The 23161-nt window shown below is 29.8% G+C and overlaps 1 protein-coding gene across 2 annotated transcripts in view; it reads right to left on the bottom strand.

Annotated features, from left to right (window-relative positions):
• The window catches only part of LOC6047792, a 160943-nt gene that overhangs the window by 53927 nt on the left and 83855 nt on the right, over positions 1-23161 (bottom strand). For both annotated transcript variants that reach the window (XM_038264993.1, XM_038264992.1), the window contains exons 4-5: positions 14016-14132; positions 13457-13603 (exon numbers count right to left, since the gene is read on the bottom strand). In XM_038264993.1, the coding sequence (XP_038120921.1) occupies positions 13457-13603; positions 14016-14132 (264 nt within the window). The remainder of the gene's footprint in view (positions 1-13456; positions 13604-14015; positions 14133-23161) is intronic.

Genomic DNA, 23161 nt, shown 5'->3' on the forward strand with positions numbered 1-23161 from the left:
CAAATATTAAACAAAATTAATAATTATCTGCGGCAAAAGACAGTTTACTCTAAAAAATGTAAAGAATTCAAACAAACTTAAATAATATTTGAAAAACTTTTTGCCAACTGCCAATTATTTAATAAAACATTCTTGTTAAAAAGTGTTGTACTCACAGAAATCTGTCAAAAAAAAAAATCTGCTTGAGTCCAAAAAATACAAATACCTCAGAAATATTAAAAAAAAAATCATTTTATTGTTTCAAGAAATGTCAAACTTCACAGAAATGGAAAATTTAATAACTATTTTTTGGGAAAAAAAAACAAATGTTGTTATTACTAATCAAAGAAACTAAAAGTTGCAAAGAATGATTCAAATAATGATTCAAGACATTGAATTTCTATTGAACCCTCATTCCCCCCCTAGAATGGCCAAATTCCCCCCCAGGGGGGAATTCCTCACCGGTTGAGAAACACTTGTCTAAGTCCATGGTGATCAGTCAAATGGAATTTGTTTTTTTTTTTTTATTTTGCAAAGTGTTTTCTGATATAAATGAAGATCAAAGTTTTACATTAAAAATACGATGGAAAAAATAATGTTTGATCTTTTTTTCATCTTCATGACAGTTTGTCTGAATGTTATTTTTTTCAAAATTCGTCTAATTGTTTTAAAGAGAAATTTTGGACTAATTTTTTTTAAAGGACGCTTTTTTGGCTCTTAAATGTTTTTGCAAATCATAATCTTTAACAATAATTTGAAAAACTTAATTTTTTTTGTTAATAATAAACCCCCTAGGAAAATCGAAGAACACATTGATTTGTTAAAAGTTCATGATGATATGTCAAAAAGTATTTCCCAAAAAATGTATCTGGTAAAATTGTTATCATATTCGTATTCCTGAGAAAATTTTACAATAGAAACATGCTTGAAGAGATTATTTTTATCAATTTTTAGCCTTTTAAAAATGAAAGTAAAAAAAATCTACAAATCACATTTATTGAAAATTAAGTTCGTTTCAAAGGAAACTAGATATCACCAGAAAAAAGCATTTCTTAATTTTTTTCAACATCAATTTTTTCAAGGGTTAAAATGGATGAAAATAAACATTTTTATCCATGTTTCTATTGTGAAATTGTCTCAGGAACACAATTATGATAAAAATATCATAAAGAAATAAGATTTAAGGGGTCCACAGCGCAAAAATTTACAACCAAAAAACATCACTTAAAGAAAAAGTGTTTATTTAATACGTTAAACTGCCTTACCCAAAGCGTTCTCAGTCTCAGATGGTAGTCCCAGATGTCCCCTACAAGCTCCAGGTCGAATCGAGTTGATATCTGGATGGAACACTTTTTTATTCGAGTTTGAAAATTATGCTATTTTTTCACTAAATGGCCAATGAGTCCCTTTAGATTTAACCAATTGCGATGCTTCACCCCGCATTTTGCAGGATTTTTAAGCCCTTTCAGATGCATTTTGAATTTTGAAACTTTGTTAAGGTTTGCCCAAGTTACAGCCTTGTTAAGATTTTTGACTTTTTTGAACCATTAAACTTTGTGTCATGATTTTCCCCCCTTCTTGTTGACCTAGACAATACCAAGTTGCGTATTTCAATTACAAAAATTTTGGTACCCTTACATGTATAGGTCATCGCTGAAATGTTCAAGTTATCGCAGTTATAGTGAAAAAAGTCGATTTTTTCCCGTTTTTGTCATTTTCCCATTCTTGCGCGTGGCGCGTCGTAAAACCTAGTTTTTATTTTCAAAAAATTGTATCTGAGAGTATCGAGAACATAACTTTACCATTTTTTGATATATTATGTAAAATTTTCCGAGGAATCCGATAAAAATATTTTCAGACAAAGGCTCTTTGGTCCCGAGACCTTAAAAACAGCATTTTAAGTTTTCATACGACCTTTTTAAATGTTAAGCTAGATTTTTAAAATTTCTTATTATTTTTTCTAAACAGCCAAACTAATCACCTTTCTTTTGCGTCTAAGACAGCTAAAATCGGATGAAATGTCGCGGAGATATGATTTTTGGAAAAAAGTGGTTTTTGCGAAAAATAACGAAAATGGCCATTTTTCGGACCACCCAAACACGGCGTTGGTCACCCTAATGGCAAAACAAAAAAATACGGGTCCAATTATTTCAGCCAAGGAACCCCAGAAAAATTTTGAGCCTCATCGGAGATATTTTTTTTTCGAATCATGCTGTTTTCGTGGGGAATTGCTGAATATACAATAATACAAGCCTTACCCGACAAACTTCGTTCTGCCTTTTTTCGTTTGTTGACGTTTTTAACTTTTTTGTTTATTCAGCCTACTGTGCTCAAAATTTGATTTTACGTAACTTTTCCCGTACAATCTGCAGATTTTCCGGAATCGGTTCCAGAGTGGCCAAAATTTCAATTAGTTAGCGTAAGAACCTTCCTTGGGCTTATACGAACCCAACACAACAAAAAGCACCTCGATCTGACGCTCCGTTTTGAACTGATTCGCGTTCGAACAAAACCGTCGAATTTGTTTTATATATATATATACAGCAATTCCATTTGAAAAGAGCCTAAACCAAAAAAAAAGTTCTCCGATCGGGCTCAAAATTTTTCTGGGGGTTCCTTGGCCAAAATAATTAGACCCGTATTTTTTTGTTTGGCCATTAGGGTGGCCTACATCGTGCTAGGGTGGTTCAAAAAATGGCAATTTTCGTCATTTTTCGCAAAAACCACTTTTTTCTAAAAATCATATCTCCGCGCCATTTCATCCGATTTTAGCTGTCTTAGACGCAAAAGAAAGGTGATGAGTTTGGCTATTTGGGAAAAATAGTAAAAAGTTCCAAAAATCTAGCTTAACTATTGAAAAAGTCGTATGAAAACTTAAAATGGCGTTTTGACCGTGTCTGGACCAAAGAGCCTATGTCTGAAAATATTTTTATCGGATTCCTCGGAAAATTTCACATAACATATCAAAAAATTGGCGATGTCGAACCGTACGTTTCCGAGATATGATTTTTTGAAAAAAACTGCGTTTTTCGACGCGCCACGCGCAAAAACGGGAAAATGACGAAATCGGCAAAAAATCAACTTTTTCCACTAAAACTGCGATAACTTTAAAATTTCAGCGATGACCTATAGATGTTATGGTACCAAAAGTTGCGTCTCTCAATTACGAAAATTTTGGTATATATATATATTAGACTGGCTCGTCGTTATATGGAAAATTTTCAAATTGATCAAATCAACCCAGAACAAAGTTTTTTCGGTCCCTTTTGGGTCCCTGAACAACCCCCCAAAATTTGGGAGCGATTGGTTCAGCCCACACTTTGCGCAAAGCGATTCAATTTTGTATGGGATTTAGTATGGGAAAACCAACTTTTTTGTATTTTGATTTTTATAATTTTCAGGTTTCACTGAATTTTAAAACCAATACCGTAGGAGTGTAGCCCTGATTGTCCTCTAAAACTTTCCCGAAAAAAGTATGGTCCTATCTCTCTTCTGAAAAAAGATATAGCGTTTTCAAAAGTTCGATTGGAAAATAAGTTAAGAAAATTATATTTTCTGACAACACTGGCAGTACATTTACGTAATATGAGTACGACATTTATTTCTAACTCTTTTCAAGTGCATCCTAGGTAAATTGTGTCTTCTGGAAAGTTGTTGTATATGAACAGGGCTATCTTTTAAAAATATAGACGTACAGGGTGACACCACTACAGGGTGTCAACCCAATCCTAACTCTTTCTGTTGCCCATTTAGAGGATTGGTGTATTCGGCAAAGTTGTTGAGAAAGTTATTTAACGTAACTTTTTATCATTATGGGAACAGGGTGACACCACTACAGGGTGTCAACTCAATCCTAACTTTTTCTGTTGGCTATTTGGAGCATTGATGTGTTCGGCAAAGTTGTAGAAAAACTTATTTTATGTTTCCTCCAACAATGAGTGACGCGATGACACCACAACAGAAGGGAGGGGAGGATACTCAACACAATAAATTCTCATGATGGTCTTTTAAAATATTGATTTTTGCAGCAAAAGTGCAAAGAATCTTATTTCATGACATTCGGTTAAGAGGATCACACGACAACCGCCTGTTATTTCATAACTGGGTCGAGCTTATGATCTAATCTTCAATGACTTCAGACACTTTTCAGATATATGTTTTAAAAATACTTGTGTCTGTAATCAACATCACTTCTAATCTCCAATCTATCATAAGCATAACAAATCAGACGTATTTGTTTTATTCAAGTATTGGAATCGACCATAAGTTGATCTTGAGTGAAAATTAAGACAATTGGTTTTATTTTTTTATGTTATGTATGACGTTGTTTTGCCAGTTAAAAATCCCAGTTCCAAGTGTGCTTTTTACTTGGCAAACATTGCTAACAGAGTTTCAATATGTTTTTTTCTAATGACACATTTCTTTATTGTACAATGGACAAAACATTGTTATTAGAATTCTAAACGGTTTATTTGTTTTTTTTTTTCAAACATATTTCTTTCCTTATTCATTTACACATTTGTAAAATGTAGCTGTTTTGAATTCATTCAAACCTGTAATTTAAGTTAAATTATCCTATCCCTAAAGAATTTTAATTTCAAATAGAGTACCTCAACAACCTCTAAAATTTTAATGGGTGAATTTTATGTTAATCAGTTAAATGTGCTCGGAATTACTTAAATTATTATCAAATAATTAATTGAATATTATTGAAAGGAAAAAATGTGGATTAAATTAGATCTTTTGATACCGTAAAACGGGGTGACTTTGATAACCGGGGTGACTTTGATAGGTTTGCGATTTTTCCGAAAAATGAAGAGTACAATTAAAAAACGTAAGGAATGGTTCAGAAACATACTGACCGTGGTAGAGAAGTGTTCAAAGTTCCTCAAGAAGAAGTTTTCATAAAATTTTGAAGAGTTTAAAAAAGTTAGTTAACTATAGTTAAGAAAATGTTAATGAAAGTCATTATTTTAAACTTCTCAAAGTGTCATGATTTTCTCAATGAACATGATTTTGAATCGGAAAACGGAATGCATTTTCGGATTCTTTGGACAATTTTCCACTAGGAGAAGATTCAATAAGTTTGTAAATAATAAATAATATGTGTTTTTGAAACACAGTTAAAAAAAATCTTCAAATTTATAGGCATTTTCAATAATTTTATAAACAAAACTAGTTTTAACAAATTTCAGGCAAAATTCCGACTTTTTAGCAATTTTACCTAAAATTTATATGTATTTTGTTAAAAAGGTTATAAACTTAGTTAACTTAACATAAACATTGATTTTTTTTCTTACAAACTATACCAGCTACTTTAGTGATGGTAAATTTAACGTAAAATTAAAGTTGGAACATCTTAAATATGATTTTAGCAAGAAAAACTATGACTATCAAAGTCACCCCGGAATTAAAACTAAGAATTTTTAACATAACTATTTTTCTAAACACTACTGATAAAACTTTTTTTCCAAAATAGTGCATGGACTTAGTGTGGCCTACCCCAGTACATGTTTTAAAAATAATAATCTTGAGAAAACCCTTACCTGTTGGAAAATATTCTAAAAACAATTTGAAATCCTATCAAAGTCACCCCGGTTTACGGTACTCCTTTATGCAAATCGAGGGAACCATAATTGAAATGATTTTATAAAAAAGATGTTTAATCAATAAAACTTATAATTTTGGCTCAATGTTGACAATGATTTTTGAAAGTTCAATACAGTCGGGAATAATGTACGCAACAATACTTTTCGACAATAATTTAATAACATAAAAAACAAAGATTTGTTTGAAAAATAGCTCATTCTGTTATCTAAAATTATTTCAAGAAAATCCAATAACAGAGGACAAAAATATAACAATTCTTAAAATAGTCAAAATAGTGATCTTGAAAAAAGACTTCAATAACCTTACTTAAGTTTGAAAGTACCCTTAAGTAAAGGTTCAGCAATTAAAAAAAATAAAATATTTCGCTACACGCAATTAGAAAATTTTCGAACAATTTATTGGTTACCTTGGGCGGGATATCAATAATTAAATAATCCGTTTGCAATTTATTGTATGACCAGAATAATGTCCTTGATAAAACTACTCAAAATTGTCCCATAGTTCTAGCCATATTAAGGTGGTAGATGGTGTCTTTTACTTTTGGAGCAATGACTGTCAATGATGATTCTGAATTCAGGGTCCAGAAATAGTAAATTGAAATGAAAAAAAAAACTTTATTTATCACTTTATGTAAATTGCTTCTACAAACAACACAAGTTAACAATTTTTTGATTGAAACATTCTGAATCAAGATTTGAAAGTTTTTCCAAAACAAACATGGCCTCCAAACGGCCGATCGGGAATGATGCCTTTCAGAGCCTTAAGCAAAAAAAAAAAAGTTATAACAAATTGCATTTTTTTTAAGTTTGGCTTGAATTTTTAAATTTGTTTTTAGCCTTCCATTGATCCTCCATTGATCATTGCCAAGGTAAAACAAACATTAGGGGAATATCTTTAAATTTAGTATATCAAGCCTTTTTTTCAAATATTTTCTAGCATGCCAAAAATGTTGTTGTGGAAAACAAATTGTTTAGTTTTAAAGTTGTGGGCTGCAAAAAAAATCACTATTTCCAAAAGGTTTTAAAATTTGCTCAAATGTTTAATCGAATAAAAGAGGATTTTGCAGTGTTTAAACTGTTGAAACTTATAATAACATCAAAAATTGGGAATCATTTTGAAAAATATGATACGAATGCCAAATTATAGTAAAGTGTAAAAAAAATTGAAAAATTATCAAGCTCCTGAGTTTCGAAGGCAATTTTAAAGGGAAGATGAATGATAAACTTTGATTTTTTAATTTCCAATAAAAATGTCATAATGTTCTAGAAACTTTTAAAGCTAAATTAAAATTAAAATATTCATGAAAAATTTGCTAGAAACCTTCACGAGTTATTCATTGAGTTTGGAACATTTAAATACAACTTGTTTCAAGTGCATTTCAAATCATACATTTTTTCGGCTTAACAACTCTGCAATAATGAATAAAATAGAAATATAAAATATGTTTGAATTTATGCCATTGACTTATCTCCTTGTTTTGAAAGAGTAATCCGAACATGTTTTAAAACTACTGCAAAATAAAAGAAGAAACCCCCCTAATGTTTATACATATTTGGAAAGATAATTCATTTTCCTACAAATTAATTTTATGTAGAATGAAGAATATTGTACCTGTGCTTTTCCTGAGGGTAATTCTCTACCAACTCACACGAAATCGGGAAAAGTTCCCCCGACCCCTCTTCGATTTGTGTGAAACTTTGACCTAAGGGGTAAATTTTGTCCTTGATCACGAATCCGAGGTCCGTTTTTCGATATCTCATGACGTAGGGACGGTACGATCCCTTCCATTTTCGAACATGCTAAAAAAGTGGTGTTTTTCAATAATTTGCAGCCTGAAATGGTGATGAGATAGAAATTTGGTGCCAAAGGGACTTTTATGTAAAATTGTACGCCCAATTTGATAGCGTACTCAGAACTCCGTATTATTCATCGAAAAAACATTAAAAAAGTTTTAAAAACACTGCCATTTTCCGTTATTCAACTGTAAACATTTTTGGAACATGTAATTTAAAGGGAAATTTAGTGTACTTTTCGAAGGGTCATTTTTTCATTTAGAACAAAATTTTTCATTATAAAATTTCGTGTTATTTCTAATTTTGCAGGGTTATTTTTAAGAGTGTAACAATGTTCTACAAAAATGTAGTGCAGACAATGTTCAAAACTGAAAGGGGTCGTACCGTCCCTCCGTCACGAGATATCAAAAAACGGATTCGTGATCAGGGACAAAAGTTACCCCTTAGGACAAAGTTTCACGCAAATCGAAGAGGGGTCGGGGCAACTGCTGTGTGAGTTGGCGGAGAATTACCCCTGAATAAAAAAAAGTAGCGTGACGGGACAATATCGTAAAACTGGAATTTTAAAAAGGCACTCCAGTATAATCGCTACAGTTTTGCCAGCATATGGGTCATTCCATCTGAAGCGGAACAGCATTTGAAAATTACCCTCTCCGATCCTGCTCAAATTTGGCAGGGCTGTTGATACTATCAAAACATGCAAGAATCCCGAATTTCATCCAAATCGGACCACCCCCTCCATTTTTGTACCTCCCCAAAAAATCGACTTTTTGGCGATTTTTTACCAAACCTCCTAGTTTCAAATGACAATAACTCAGGAACCACAAATCTTAGATGGTCGGTCTTAGACTCAATTTTGAAGGAAATTGGACGTAGAATCCATTTCCGTGATCAAAATTTTGATTAATTTATTTTTTCTACCTGTATTGCGCAATTGAAAACTTTAAATGGCCGTATCTCAAAACACCCCAACTTATTTTTTTTATTTAACCTCACCATCGTGTTCCCCGGCCAATTTTACATAAGAATCACTTATTGACAGAAATGAATATGTTTCGTTCCAGAGATATCGAATTTTAAAGTTTAGTGTTTTCGAGATTACCTACATCAGCTTCATTCGCCGCATCTGCTAGAAGCACACAAGCGGGCTGATCAATAACTGCTACCTGGTCATTTATTGAAATAATATTTCATCATAAATAATCTTTATCAAATTGGGCAAAAAATAACTGTATAACACTGTAGGAAAGTGGAGTTTAATCGCGAAACATCTGCTCAAAAAAAAATAATGAAATGAATTTCTGTGCTAACCCACAGGACAGAGCAATAACGACACACAGTAAAGGGCAGAATTGGATTCCGATGCAAAATGCAATTAATCTTGTTAGTAACACTGAACAAAAAGTGCACGATACATTATTGAGTAAAAAATATGAATTAAAATGAATAAAATTTGTTGATACGTTGTACTCTAGTGAAGGACGATCACAAGGAGTAGGAAAAGGATTTCTGGAAAGTATAAAATTGAAAAATATAAGCAAATCACAAAGTTTGATCTGCTTCAAAGCGGCTAATTCCCCAAATTTAGTTGCGATGATTTCGACACCGTCCGAACAACAGTTTTTTTTTCTTCTTTCATTCTTGGATTCTTGGAACACAATACGGCTGCTGTCCTCACGTATAAAGATTTTTTTAAATTAAATGTACCTTGACCAATATCATCTTTCAATCAAATGGAGCTGGCTAACAATATAAAAATTGATTTAATATGATCAATCTTTTTAACCATAAATCAGATCAAAATCAAAAGTAAACTATAATAATGATAATAATAATAATAAAGCAGGTTTTGGGGTTTTTGCTGAATGGCACTATTTTGCTACCGCCCATGATAAAGGCCCTAGTCATGGCCTCGGAGGTACTTTGAAACGGTTAGCAACACGTAAAAAAACGGTGCATTCAAAATTACCCAATAAATATTCCTTTCACAAAAATAGATTGATCAAGGTAGGTATCAGCCATTTGAATAAATATTTGCGTAATTTTTTTTTAAATTTAAATTAAATTATTCATCTCCCAGCACACCAGGTAGCAGTAATTGATCGGCCCGCCTGTGTGCTTCTAGCAGATGCGGCGAATGAAGCTGATGTAGATAATCTCGAAAACACTAAACTTTAAAATTCGATATCTCTGGAACGAAACATATTCATTTCTGTCGATAAGTGATTCTTATGTAAAATTGGCCGGGGAACACGATGGTGAGGTTAAATAAAAAAAATAAGTTGGGGTGTTTTGAGATACGGCCATTTAAAGTTTTCAATTGCGCAATACAGGTAGAAAAAATAAATTAATCAAAATTTTGATCACGGAAATGGATTCTACGTCCAATTTCCTTCAAAATTGAGTCTAAGACCGACCATCTAAGATTTGTGGTTCCTGAGTTATCGTCATTTGAAACTAGGAGGTTTGGTAAAAAATCGCCAAAAAGTCGATTTTTTGGGGAGGTACAAAAATGGAGGGGGTGGTCCGATTTGGATGAAATTCGGGATTCTTGCATGTTTTGATAGTATCAATAGCCCTACCAAATTTGAGCAGGATCGGAGAGGGTAATTTTCAAATTTGCACTTTTTCGTGCACAGTTGAGATGGAATGACCCATATATTATTTTTATTTTGCTCTTCTACACATTATCAAAAATTGAAAAACGAATCTTATGCTCCATGAACTGAACGAATTAGTTGAAATTTGAGTTTTGCCAGCAATTTCTTAGCGCGACGGGACAACGAAAGGAGCAGATTTATGAAAAAACTCATCTCCCATTCAATGGCTTGCAGTCCTTATTTGGTCAATATTTTTGGCGTTTGAGGTAAGAAAACGTATTTGAAGAACATAGCAATCATAATAATAATTAAATCTTTAATTTAAAATATTGTATTGAAAATTTCATAAAGTGACTTTTTAGTGTAGCTTTGCTAAGAATCGGTCTATTGTTGAATTGACAAATTAAACCTTTCTTTGCATCATTTTTGTTTCATTTGATCTAATTTCACTTTGAGATTAGGCTTACTTTTAAATCAAAGGCATTCAAACAAGTTTCATCAAACTTCACTAAATTTTGGGATAATTATGCTCAATTATCAGATAATTTTCTCCTTAGTTGACTTACTTAATCCATTTAATACCAGTAAACTCTGTTCCTCACTAGGAATTAATCAGCTAGTGCGTCCTTCCTGAGATTTCCCGGAACAGAATGACCGGGAATTTTGAAAAACTGGGAATTCCCGAATCCCGGGAAATTTTATATTTTGTTCCGGTTTTCCGGAACTTGAAAAAATACATATTTTGGTCAGGAAATTTAAATTTTGTTATGAAAATAGTGGAACAGTTGAATACTGAGTAATTGATTATTTTTTTTATAGCGTTCAAAATGTTATTGAGACAGCGTGATTTTTACTTTTTATGGAAAATTGTTGAAATTTTAGAGTACAAATTTAAAAAAAATTCTGTGTAATTTTATGTATTGTTTAAATATTAGGTTATAATTTACGTTAATTAATGTAATTTTAATTAAAAATAAATTTTCATAGTTTACCATTTATATTTCGGTACAATCATCTTCTGTGAATTGGGACAAATGTATCGTTTTGGGAAAAATGTTGAATCCACATTTTTGCACAATGTTTTGATATTTCTGATTGATTTGGTTAAAATTTAACATAACAACAAAACAAAAACCTAGTACACCAAATAATGCTATAAAATCTACTATTCCAACTTATATTGAAGTTCTGATTTGCACCAAAAGACGGACTTAAATGAAGATAAACGATAATTTTAAAATATAAGTTTTAAAAAAACCAAAATTCTAAACTTATCAAAAATGTAACAATGACTGGATGTAATTTTCATTGTTTCATTTTTTTCTTTTTCTCATACCTTATAAAATACATTTTTCTATAAGCTAATATTTACTTATTTAATCTGAAACACATGAAACACACAAGAATTGCAGTTGATTGAAAATCTAAAGCATAACAAAGTACATTAAAAATACCAACTGCTTTCCCCTTTAAGATTGTAGTCTAGACTCTCACCAGTTCATGACAATAAACTTATTCTATGATTTTAAGGTTTAAAAACATATGTACTAAAAATAGTTTTTATGGCAATTTAAAAAAAAATACCTGGGATCCCGGGAATTGACGGGATTTAAATTTATGTTTCCCGTTTCCCAGGGAATCCAAAACCTGGGAAAATTTCTGATGGAAGGAGGTTCAGCTTGGGCTTATGATGGAACACGAGATAAGCTAAAACATCGAAATAAATTTATGTAGCTTGGAGAAAATAAAATTAATATCTATGCACTTTTGCTGCAAAAATCAATATTTTAAAAGACCATCATGAGAATTTATTGTGTTGAGTATCCTCCCCTCCCTTCTGTTGTGGTGTCATCGCGTCACTCATTGTTGGAGGAAACATAAAATAAGTTTTTCTACAACTTTGCCGAACACATCAATGCTCCAAATAGCCAACAGAAAAAGTTAGGATTGAGTTGACACCCTGTAGTGGTGTCACCCTGTTCCCATAATGATAAAAAGTTACGTTAAATAACTTTCTCAACAACTTTGCCGAATACACCAATCCTCTAAATGGGCAACAGAAAGAGTTAGGATTGGGTTGACACCCTGTAGTGGTGTCACCCTGTACGTCTATATTTTTAAAAGATAGCCCTGTTCATATACAACAACTTTCCAGAAGACACAATTTACCTAGGATGCACTTGAAAAGAGTTAGAAATAAATGTCGTACTCATATTACGTAAATGTACTGCCAGTGTTGTCAGAAAATATAATTTTCTTAACTTATTTTCCAATCGAACTTTTGAAAACGCTATATCTTTTTTCAGAAGAGAGATAGGACCATACTTTTTTCGGGAAAGTTTTAGAGGACAATCAGGGCTACACTCCTACGGTATTGGTTTTAAAATTCAGTGAAACCTGAAAATTATAAAAATCAAAATACAAAAAAGTTGGTTTTCCCATACTAAATCCCATACAAAATTGAATCGCTTTGCGCAAAGTGTGGGCTGAACCAATCGCTCCCAAATTTTGGGGGGTTGTTCAGGGACCCAAAAGGGACCGAAAAAACTTTGTTCTGAAAAATCGATCATGTCGAGCCATCCTAATATATATAGATAGTAGTAAAATAATATCTAAGATATTTGATTTAAATCTACTTGAATATTGAAAGCTAACCCCTGACTCAAGACTGTTTCAAAAGCACCAAAAAAGCAGAAAATGAAAATTTTGTGTATTGGACCAATTGTAAGGTTTTGCTGAACAACTGAACATTGGCTTAGACATTTTTTGAAACAAGGAATTCAATTTGAACTTATTCAACAACAAAACGCTCCAATTTAATTTGTAACAGCTCATTGCTCGTTTAATCCCACCCTTTCTTGCCTCCCGAAAAGACAAAATGTTAACTTTTCTGGTTTCGCATTCCTTCTTCATCCCTCATCAAATAGCTTTACCCAACCCGCTAGCCCTTTCCCCGTCAAATAATCATGGGAATTAATCTATGGCTTTTTCGCCTCCGCTAAAGCCCCGGAACTTTTCTTCGGTTCTTTTCCCCTGTTTTCGAAACAAGCTTGTACACAGTTAGAAAAAAAACACGATTTGTGTTAAAAAAGGTCCTGTTTGTAAGCACATTATAATTTTTTACGGTGTAGCTTGTTGGCATTAGCACTTTTTGGGCTGCGGGTTTTCGCGTTTGGCAATATTGGCAAATTTGTCAATGACGTGCCGCTGCTGGTGACTCGTCGGATGATGGTTTGGTTTTTGGTCCGTCGTTTTTTTGCTTCCCCGGGTATGATTAATTAAACCAACCGTTTAATTTGCACTAATTAGTTACGCCATGTCAGAGGTTGTAAAATTTAACGTGAACGATTGTAGTGAGACAATGAGATGATAAATGCTTATCTTCCTGCTTGCATTTTTTTTTCAAGGTTTTAGATTTTGAAACATTTTTGTACATTTTGCACAGAAAAAGTTTTCAAATTAAGCTCCACTTACCGGCACCAGGAAGCGGCGCACTTCGGCCAGGGCGTACGCGATCCGGGCGTGGGCCTCGGCTGGCGCCGTGTAGGTGCTGATCTCCACGTGCAGGTCCTCAGACAGATGGGCGTACCGTGGGTCGCCACTCAGTCGTAGTTCTTCCTCCTAGCGCGAAGAAAAAAAATGATAATAATAACCGAATCATTACTGGTGGGGGGAAAATGTATGGCGACGACAATGTTGTGCCTTGTTGAGGTGATTGGCATTTTTTAAATTCATGAACAATTTTTTTTCAAAATTTATACATTGTTACTCGTCAAAAAAGATAAAAATGTTATACAAAAAAAAATTAATAAACGAAACAAAAATAATTGTAAAAAATAACATCTACAAAAAAGTTTTTTATTGAAAATTTTTGAAACATTTTACATTAAAAAAGTGTTACTTTTCTTTCACACCAAAACTCTTCAAAAGGCTATTAAATTTCCATCTAGTTACCCAACACAAACTGAAGCATCCCCTGTCTAGCCAAGTCACGTGGGTTTATAGAAGAAAAAAAAAGTAAAAATGAAGATACCTTCTTGCGATCCCGCATTGAGCCCTTGCCAAGAACCGCCATCTTGCACATCGTTTCCTCCTGCAGCCGCTTGAGGGAGTTGCCCTTGGGGCCGAGCAGCTTGCCGACGAAGTTGAACTGGAAGAAAAGAGCAGAGAGAGTTTATGAATATCAGTTTACTTGAAAATTTCTGTAACCCTTTTTCAACATTTTCAACTTTTCAACTTTTCAACTTTTCAACTTTTCAACTTTTCAAATTTTCAACTTTTCAAATTTTCAACTTTTCAACTTTTCAACTTTTCAACTTTTCAACTTTTCAACTTTTCAACTTTTCAGCTTTTCAACTTTTCAACTTTTCAACTTTTCAACTTTTCAACTTTGCAACTTTTCAACATTTTAACTTTGCGACTTTTTTTTAGCTTTTAGTTTTTAGTTTTTAGTTTTTAGTTTTTAGTTTTTAGTTTTTAGTTTTTATTTTTTAGTTTTTAGTTTTTAGTTTTTAGTTTTTAGTTTTTAGTTTTTAGTTTTTAGTTTTTAGTTTTTAGTTTTTAGTTTTTAGTTTTTAGTTTTTAGTTTTTAGTTTTTAGTTTTTAGTTTTTAGTTTTTAGTTTTTAGTTTTTAGTTTTTAGTTTTTAGTTTTTAGTTTTTAGTTTTTAGTTTTTAGTTTTTAGTTTTTAGTTTTTAGTTTTTAGTTTTTAGTTTTTAGTTTTTAGTTTTTAGTTTTTAGTTTTTAGTTTTTAGTTTTTAGTTTTTAGTTTTTAGTTTTTAGTTTTTAGTTTTTAGTTTTTAGTTTTTAGTTTTTAGTTTTTAGTTTTTAGTTTTTAGTTTTTAGTTTTTAGTTTTTAGTTTTTAGTTTTTAGTTTTTAGTTTTTAGTTTTTAGTTTTTAGTTTTTAGTTTTTAGTTTTAGTTTTTAGTTTTTAGTTTTTAGTTTTTAGTTTTTAGTTTTTAGTTTTTAGTTTTTAGTTTTTAGTTTTTAGTTTTAGTTTTTAGTTTTTAGTTTTTAGTTTTTAGTTTTTAGTTTTTAGTTTTTAGTTTTTAGTTTTTAGTTTTAGTTTTTAGTTTTTAGTTTTTAGTTTTTAGTTTTTAGTTTTTAGTTTTTAGTTTTTAGTTTTTAGTTTTTAGTTTTTAGTTTTTAGTTTTTAGTTTTTAGTTTTTAGTTTTTAGTTTTTAGTTTTTAGTTTTTAGTTTTTAGTTTTAGTTTTTAGTTTTTAGTTTTTAGTTTTTAGTTTTTAGTTTTTAGTTTTTAGTTTTTAGTTTTTAGTTTTTAGTTTTTAGTTTTTAGTTTTTAGTTTTTAGTTTTTAGTTTTTAGTTTTTAGTTTTTAGTTTTTAGTTTTTAGTTTTTAGTTTTTAGTTTTTAGTTTTTAGTTTTTAGTTTTTAGTTTTTAGTTTTTAGTTTTTAGTTTTTAGTTTTTAGTTTTTAGTTTTAGTTTTTAGTTTTTAGTTTTTAGTTTTAGTTTTTAGTTTTTAGTTTTTAGTTTTTAGTTTTTAGTTTTTAGTTTTTAGTTTTTAGTTTTTAGTTTTTAGTTTTTAGTTTTTAGTTTTTAGTTTTTAGTTTTTAGTTTTTAGTTTTTAGTTTTTAGTTTTTAGTTTTTAGTTTTTAGTTTTTAGTTTTAGTTTTTAGTTTTTAGTTTTTAGTTTTTAGTTTTTAGTTTTTAGTTTTTAGTTTTTAGTTTTTAGTTTTTAGTTTTTAGTTTTTAGTTTTTAGTTTTTAGTTTTTAGTTTTTAGTTTTTAGTTTTTAGTTTTTAGTTTTTAGTTTTTAGTTTTTAGTTTTTAGTTTTTCGTTTTTAGTTTTTAGTTTTTAGTTTTTAGTTTTTAGTTTTTAGTTTTTAGTTTTTAGTTTTTAGTTTTTAGTTTTTAGTTTTTAGTTTTTAGTTTTTAGTTTTTAGTTTTAAGTTTTTTTGTTTTTAGTTTTTAGTTTATAGTTTATAGTTTTTAGTTTTTAGTTTTTAGTTTTTAGTGTTTAGTTTTTAGTTTTTAGTTTTTAGTTTTTAGTTTTTAGTTTTTAGTTTTAAGTTTTTTTGTTTTTAGTTTTTAGTTTATAGTTTATAGTTTTTAGTTTTTAGTTTTTAGTTTTTAGTGTTTAGTGTTTAGTTTTTAGTTTTTAGTTTTTAGTTTTTAGTTTTTAGTTTTTAGTTTTTAGTTTCTAGTTTTTAGTTTTTAGTTTTTAGTTTTTAGTTTTTAGTTTTTAGTTTTTAGTTTTTAGTTTTTAGTTTTTAGTTTTTAGTTTTTAGTTTTTAGTTTTTAGTTTTTAGTTTTTAGTTTTTAGTTTTTAGTTTTTAGTTTTTAGTTTTTAGTTTTTAGTTTTTAGTTTTTAGTTTTTAGTTTTTAGTTTTTAGTTTTAGTTTTTAGTTTTTAGTTTTAGTTTTTAGTTTTAGTTTTTAGTTTTTAGTTTTTAGTTTTTAGTTTTTAGTTTTTAGTTTTTAGTTTTTAGTTTTTAGTTTTTAGTTTTTAGTTTTTAGTTTTTAGTTTTTAGTTTTAGTTTTTAGTTTTTAGTTTTTAGTTTTTAGTTTTTAGTTTTTAGTTTTAGTTTTTAGTTTTTAGTTTTAGTTTTTAGTTTTTAGTTTTTAGTTTTTAGTTTTTAGTTTTTAGTTTTTAGTTTTTAGTTTTTAGTTTTAGTTTTTAAGTTTTTAGTTTTTAGTTTTTAGTTTTTAATTTTTAGTTTTTAGTTTATAGTTTATAGTTTTAGTTTTTAGTTTTTAGTTTTTAGTTTTTAGTTTTTAGTTTTTAGTTTTTAGTTTTTAGTTTTTAGTTTTTAGTTTTTAGTTTTTAGTTTTTAGTTTTTAGTTTTTAGTTTTTAGTTTTTAGTTTTTAGTTTTTAGTTTTTAGTTTTTAGTTTTTAGTTTTTAGTTTTTAGTTTTTAGTTTTTAGTTTTTAGTTTTTAGTTTTTAGTTTTTATTTTTTAGTTTTTAGTTTTTAGTTTTTAGTTTTTAGTTTTTAGTTTTTAGTTTTTAGTTTTTAGTTTTTAGTTTTTAGTTTTTAGTTTTTAGTTTTTAGTTTTAGTTTTTAGTTTTTAGTTTTTAGTTTTAGTTTTTAGTTTTTAGTTTTTAGTTTTTAGTTTTTAGTTTTTAGTTTTTAGTTTTTAGTTTTTAGTTTTTAGTTTTTAGTTTTTAGTTTTTAGTTTTTAGTTTTTAGTTTTTAGTTTTTAGTTTTTAGTTTTTAGTTTTTAGTTTTTAGTTTTAGTTTTTAGTTTTTAGTTTTTAGTTTTTAGTTTTTAGTTTTTAGTTTTTAGTTTTAGTTTTTAGTTTTTAGTTTTTAGTTTTTAGTTTTTAGTTTTTAGTTTTTAGTTTTTAGTTTTTAGTTTTTAGTTTTTAGTTTTTAGTTTTTAGTTTTTAGTTTTTAGTTTTTAGTTTTTAGTTTTTAGTTTAGAATTTTTTAAAAATCAGAATGAGAATTTACCTTTAAAAAAATAAACATTACTATTTCAGTGAGCAAAAATATGAAATAAAAAGGAAAAAAATAAAAGTGACCTTTTTTAATGAAGAAACTTTCACAGAATTCTATTCAATCAAAAAAGTTTGCCAACGGTCACAAATGACCCATCAATCATCGGGCAAAAGTTCTGCTTTAAAAAGTGAGAGTGCTAATGCTATCTCCAGAACCTCCCTCCTTCTTAAAAAGATTGCCCGGTGAAATTCCACAACAATACAATATATATTGGCGTAGCGGTTCTCAAAGCTGTTGGGGGTTCTCCCGTCACCACCTCAACCTTTTCGAAAGCAAGACATAACCTTCAAACGAACCTCTCAATCAAGAAAAGTATTCGGATTCGGTTCAGTTTACCTCACCTTTTGCCACAGACAAATGGAAGAGGTTTTTTTCTTTTCGTTAAATTGACTTTTATAGATTGTCGAAACATCGTCCATTTGTCTGTGCTCGTTCGCAATCTCCTCCGCCCCGTTGGAATTTCTGGCCGAAGAGTTCAGATTTCGGTTGAAAAGTTTCGATTTACGAGTGGTGAAGCCCGTTCATCTTGACGGGCGGTGCTGGGATGGGAGGCCTCTCGTATATACTGCAAATTGACGAATTTTTCCGCCCAGTTTTGCCCGGTCAGTGAGGTGGAAAATTGGAAAGTCTCTTCCAATTTGGGTGTGTGTGTGGGAGATGTTCGAGAGAACGGAACGTTCTGGGGCATAACCAATCGATACGCAATGGTTTCGCTATCTTTCGGCAGAGGGAAATTTTGCATGGGCGATGGTTTCTTAAAGTTGAGGAATTGTTGGTTTAATTTTTGTATCTTTAATTTTCATAATAATTTCAGTGACAAAGTCACTTCTTGATTAACTTTTAGCAAACTTTCATAAAATGGACATCGCATTAAAAGCAAACCCCGTAAAATGACTTGATTAAAGTGTGGTAAATGGTCATATCCCGGCAGTTTCGTTTTATTATTTGACATATAAGAGGCATCATAAACTCATTTTGTCGCCCATATTGTCCCTCATAAAGTGCTTGCCGCCATCATCATCATCATCATCGTTGTCTTTGCTCACATCAGCAGATTCTTTCCCCTTCTCATAGTTTCCCTTTTTTTATTCCTCCCACATGTTGGCTTCATAATACTGTTGCACGTCGTCTCAAATTAATTGCACTCGTTTTCAACCAAGAGCTTTCTCAGAAGAGAGCGAGGAAAGCTGCCAGTAATTGAGTTGTTTAAGACACATGAAGCTCGCGATCCCTTTTTTATTTCCTGGAGGAAAAATTGGATTACAGAAATTTGTCATGCTTGACTTTTAGGAATTATTTTCTTTTATTGTTAAATTTGATCAAAAATATTTCACAAATTCAAGACGTAAAGATACTAAAAATATAAATCAAGTACGTGACGAAAATGGGTTCCTTTTCCCTACTGGCTGCTAGAAAGAACATCTTAATAAATGTAGTCACGGTTCATAGGAGCGGAAAGCATTTTTTTCTGAGCAAACGCGTTTTATTAAAAGTTCATGCCCTAATAAGTTAATCATAATTTTAATACTGGGTTTAGTTCTATTGTTTTCATAGGAACTTTATAAACTTTGAAGGAGCGTGTATTTGGTCATTCTGCCGAATTTAAGCATAAAAATTATTGTTTAAAGTATTCTTATGTTCATTTTCAAACAATAAAATGCAAAGCGACAAACATTCATTTACAAATAGTAATTTATGCAACAAGTTGAAAAAAGAAATTTTTTCAGCACGAGTCGTACATTTAGGCAACGAGGTTTACCGAGTTGGATAAATACAACAAAAAAATCAAGTTTTGCAACAAGTTCTTTACATTTTTTTTTTTTGCAATTCCAAAAACACCTTTTGAATGTTATTTAAAGTCAATTATCCATGTGTTAAGTCAATTTGCCGATAAAATTAAAAACAATATTGAAAAGTTAAACTTTTTGGCACAGTAGCTGTAAAGTTTAACTTTTCAGCACCCATAAACTTTTGGATTATTTTATGTAGACCTTTTCGTCATGCGAGAATGACAGGAAAAATAAATAATTTCAAAAAAGGATTTGCATAAATAATATTTTTGCAGATTGCAGAAACGGTAAAATAACCATTTGACTGCACCCTATTTCAAATGCAATGTTGTTTTTTTAATGTGTAAGCCAAATATCAGTGGCTAAATTTTTAACAAGACTAAAAAACTGTACAAATATATTGTCTGCAGATTTTCATGAACATTTTAGAATAAAAATAGAATATTGTTCGAAAGCTTGAGAAAAAATATTCAGAAAATATTCTTTGAAACAGCTTTTTTTCTGTTCAAATTGAAGCCAAATATGTTTTGAGTATTTTTTTGGAATAAGGCACTTTTTGGAGTTAAAGATTTTTTTTAAATTTGAACGAGACCCAAAACCTGCAACAAAGAAGCCATTTTGCATTAGTAGGAAAAACCTGCTGAAATATTTTAACAAATTTGAATTTTTGAAATCTTGTATCTTGAGAAGGAATTTTTGGATCGATTTGGTGTCTTTGGCAAAGCCATAGGACTATTTAGAAAAAAATTGTGCACGGAAAGACACATTTTTGGCTTCCTCTCCGAGGGCAATTGAAATCTCTTGAAAATTGGTTTAATAGTGTCAATATAGTTAATTTTTTTTCTATTTAAGCAATTTTTGTACAATTTTCGAGTAACCTAAAAAGGCATCTATTGCGCTACAGTTTGGTTTGTTGCAAAATTAGGTACAGGATTTAAAGCTTGATTTTTTCAATAAAAATATTCAATAAACTTAATAAAAATTCAATAAACTTAATTCAAAACCAAATAAAAAAACAAAATCAATAGTGCAATTGAATATGGCTTATGGTATTCAATTTTCCATAAAGTGATCGTTTTTTTTTAATAATAGGCAGCAAGGTTGATAAAAAAAGGTAATCGATAAATAATCGTCGAAAATATTATCGTCTAACGGTAACGATAGTCTATCGTTAGCGTTATTTCGATGATTCTATCGGCGATAATCTTATCACCGATACTGGACAATAATCCATTTCAAAATCTTTCTAAAATTAACCTAATTAAAAAAAATCGAGTAAAATTTTCATAACATTCACCAAAAATATTTTATGTGGTAAGTTTCAAATTATTTCTTCGAATGAACTTAAATTTTCATAATTTGCACCATCAGTATCAAACGAAGCAAATTTGTATGTTTTTTCACTTCATAAGAATTTTTTTAAATAATAAAAAATAAATACCGTATTTTTTCGAAAGTACTCAAATTTTTAAAAATTGTAATATGGGTATTAAACGGATCAGAATGTTGCAAAAAAAAGCAAAAGCAAAAAAGCACTTCATTAGACTTTAGTTTTTTGAAAAATGCAAAATTTTTCACAAAAACCTTATTTTTTCAAAAATGTTAAAATTTTTAAAATTTGCAATGTGGATATCGGGCAAAGCGAAATTTTGCATGCTTCAAACATGCATTCAAATTCAAATTCATTTTTTTTAGAGCCTAACATTTCAAAAGGGCACATAACTTTTGTAAACATTAGTGTATCCTTTTCACTCCAATGACAGTTTACATAAGGTGTGAAAGGGACACACTCTTGTCCAAAAAAGTTATGTGCCCTAATGAAATGGCTAGCACGATATCTTTTTTTGATACAAATTGCAAATTATAAAAAAATAAGTAGTAAAAAAGTTAATATTTTGTGAAAATTTTGGTGATGACAAAAATAAAATAAAATAAAAATTCATTCAAAATTCTGCATTTTCTCCGAATTTTGAAAATTCAAGTATTTTCTAAAAATGCAATAATGGAATATTTAAAAAAAAACACAAATAAACTAGAAATTCGTATAAAATTTCGCTTCGTTTCAAACCCCTAGTGCAAATCATAAAAAATAGTATTTTCGAAAAAATACAGAGTTTTGTACTCGAATCAGGTGAACATTTCGCTTTATTTGATACCAATATTGCAGATTATGATAATTTTTGTACTTTCGAAAAAATAAGGTATTTTGTGAACCATTTTGAATGTTTAAACTTTGAAACTTACATCATTTTCAAAAATATATTCAAAGTAAAAGCATTACAAATTGTACCTGATTTTGTTGCAAGTCGCTTTTTTACTTGGAATCTTTTTGAATCTTTTTCAAAATCCCTTCCAAGATCCGATTTACACATTTTCCAATTTGCACACAAATATTTAAGAAGGTTGGAAACAGGGCTGCGGAGTCGGGTCATATTTCAAACGACTCCGACTCCGACTCCGACTCCGGCTTTCTCAGATTAGTCGACTCCGACTCCGACTCCGGCTCCAGCTTTCAACAAATAGTTGGCTCCGACTCCGACTCCGACTCCACGTATTTTAAATGTTTCAAAAGTTAGTTAACTATTATCAGTTAATTATTTTTAAAACATTGATAAATAGGATTATTTAAATACTCTCTAAGCGTCATGTTTTCTCAAAAAAAAATAAGTAAAGTAATGTATATACGGAAAAAAGTTTCTATGTTACATGTTTTATACGTTATGGAAACAGAAATCAAAAAATATCTTCAGTTTTAGAGGCATTTTAAGAAGAACAGTTTTGTAAGTAAATTTGGATTTATTTGCTTAACCTCAAATTTGAAAATATTTTTTTTTAAAGCTAATAAATTTAAATATTAAATTGTTATTTCTGAATGATTAAATGGATCTATTGGACATTACAATTCAATTTGCTCACTTTCAGGCTGACATTTACAAGAAGCACAGTGACAGGCACGATGTTTTTTAAATGACAATTTTATACGAAACATTTTTTTTTTGTTTTTTTTTTTTAAGACGTACATGGACATCACGCCATGGCTGAAGGAGATTATTATTGCAAATCAATGTATCTAAACAATTTCTTTTCGGAAAGGACGCTTAAGATGTCCTTTTCAAATATCGGTGACACGAAAAATATTTACCCTGGAAATGTTTAATTTATATTAATTTTAAAATTTTATATACTTTAAAAAGGAGGCACACGATACTTCGTGAATCTTCACCTAAAACGAATCTTTATGAATGATCTTGCGCCTCCATCAAAATATGTGAAAAAACTTAAAATATTATAAAAAAAAACAAATATCCACAAGTAAAATATTTTCTAGGTCACAAGTATTCCATTTTTTAAGGTACATTGATTTGCAATGATAATCACCTTCCGTTATATTGGCGTGGGATATACAGTATGAGGAAATTCGTACCAGTTGATAATTTGATGATTTTGTTTTTTTTTAATATTTGAAAAATAAATTAAAATCCTGTATTTTGTTCTATACTTTTTTTTATTAGTTCATTTTTGAACTGAATTCTTGAGATTTGTTCAACGATAATTTTTAACGATATCAAAATAGTTTACCTAAAATCAACATCAATATCAACAATCAATGATTATTTCAAAATTAGTTGCAACTTCTTTTAATATTTTTTGTTAGTTTCAATTATTTTAAATGCAACACTTTGATTTTCTTGTACTCAGTTATAAACAAAATGCGCATGTTGAGTTCCAAGTAAGAGATTGTTAATATCGTTGATGATTTGTAACGAAAGTTAAACTGTCAGTGACTTTTTTCGATTTGCAAAAACAATGATTAATATTTTTAATCTTTTTATGTACCTCGATTTAACTTAAAACATCCAAGACATATGCTATCGGGGTAAAAGATTACTGTGTGTGTACTTTTTTAGAAATAACTGGATGAAATTTGGT

Source organism: Culex quinquefasciatus, chromosome 3 (genome assembly GCF_015732765.1).
Source record: "Culex quinquefasciatus strain JHB chromosome 3, VPISU_Cqui_1.0_pri_paternal, whole genome shotgun sequence".
Taxonomy (NCBI): Eukaryota; Metazoa; Arthropoda; class Insecta; order Diptera; family Culicidae; genus Culex; species Culex quinquefasciatus.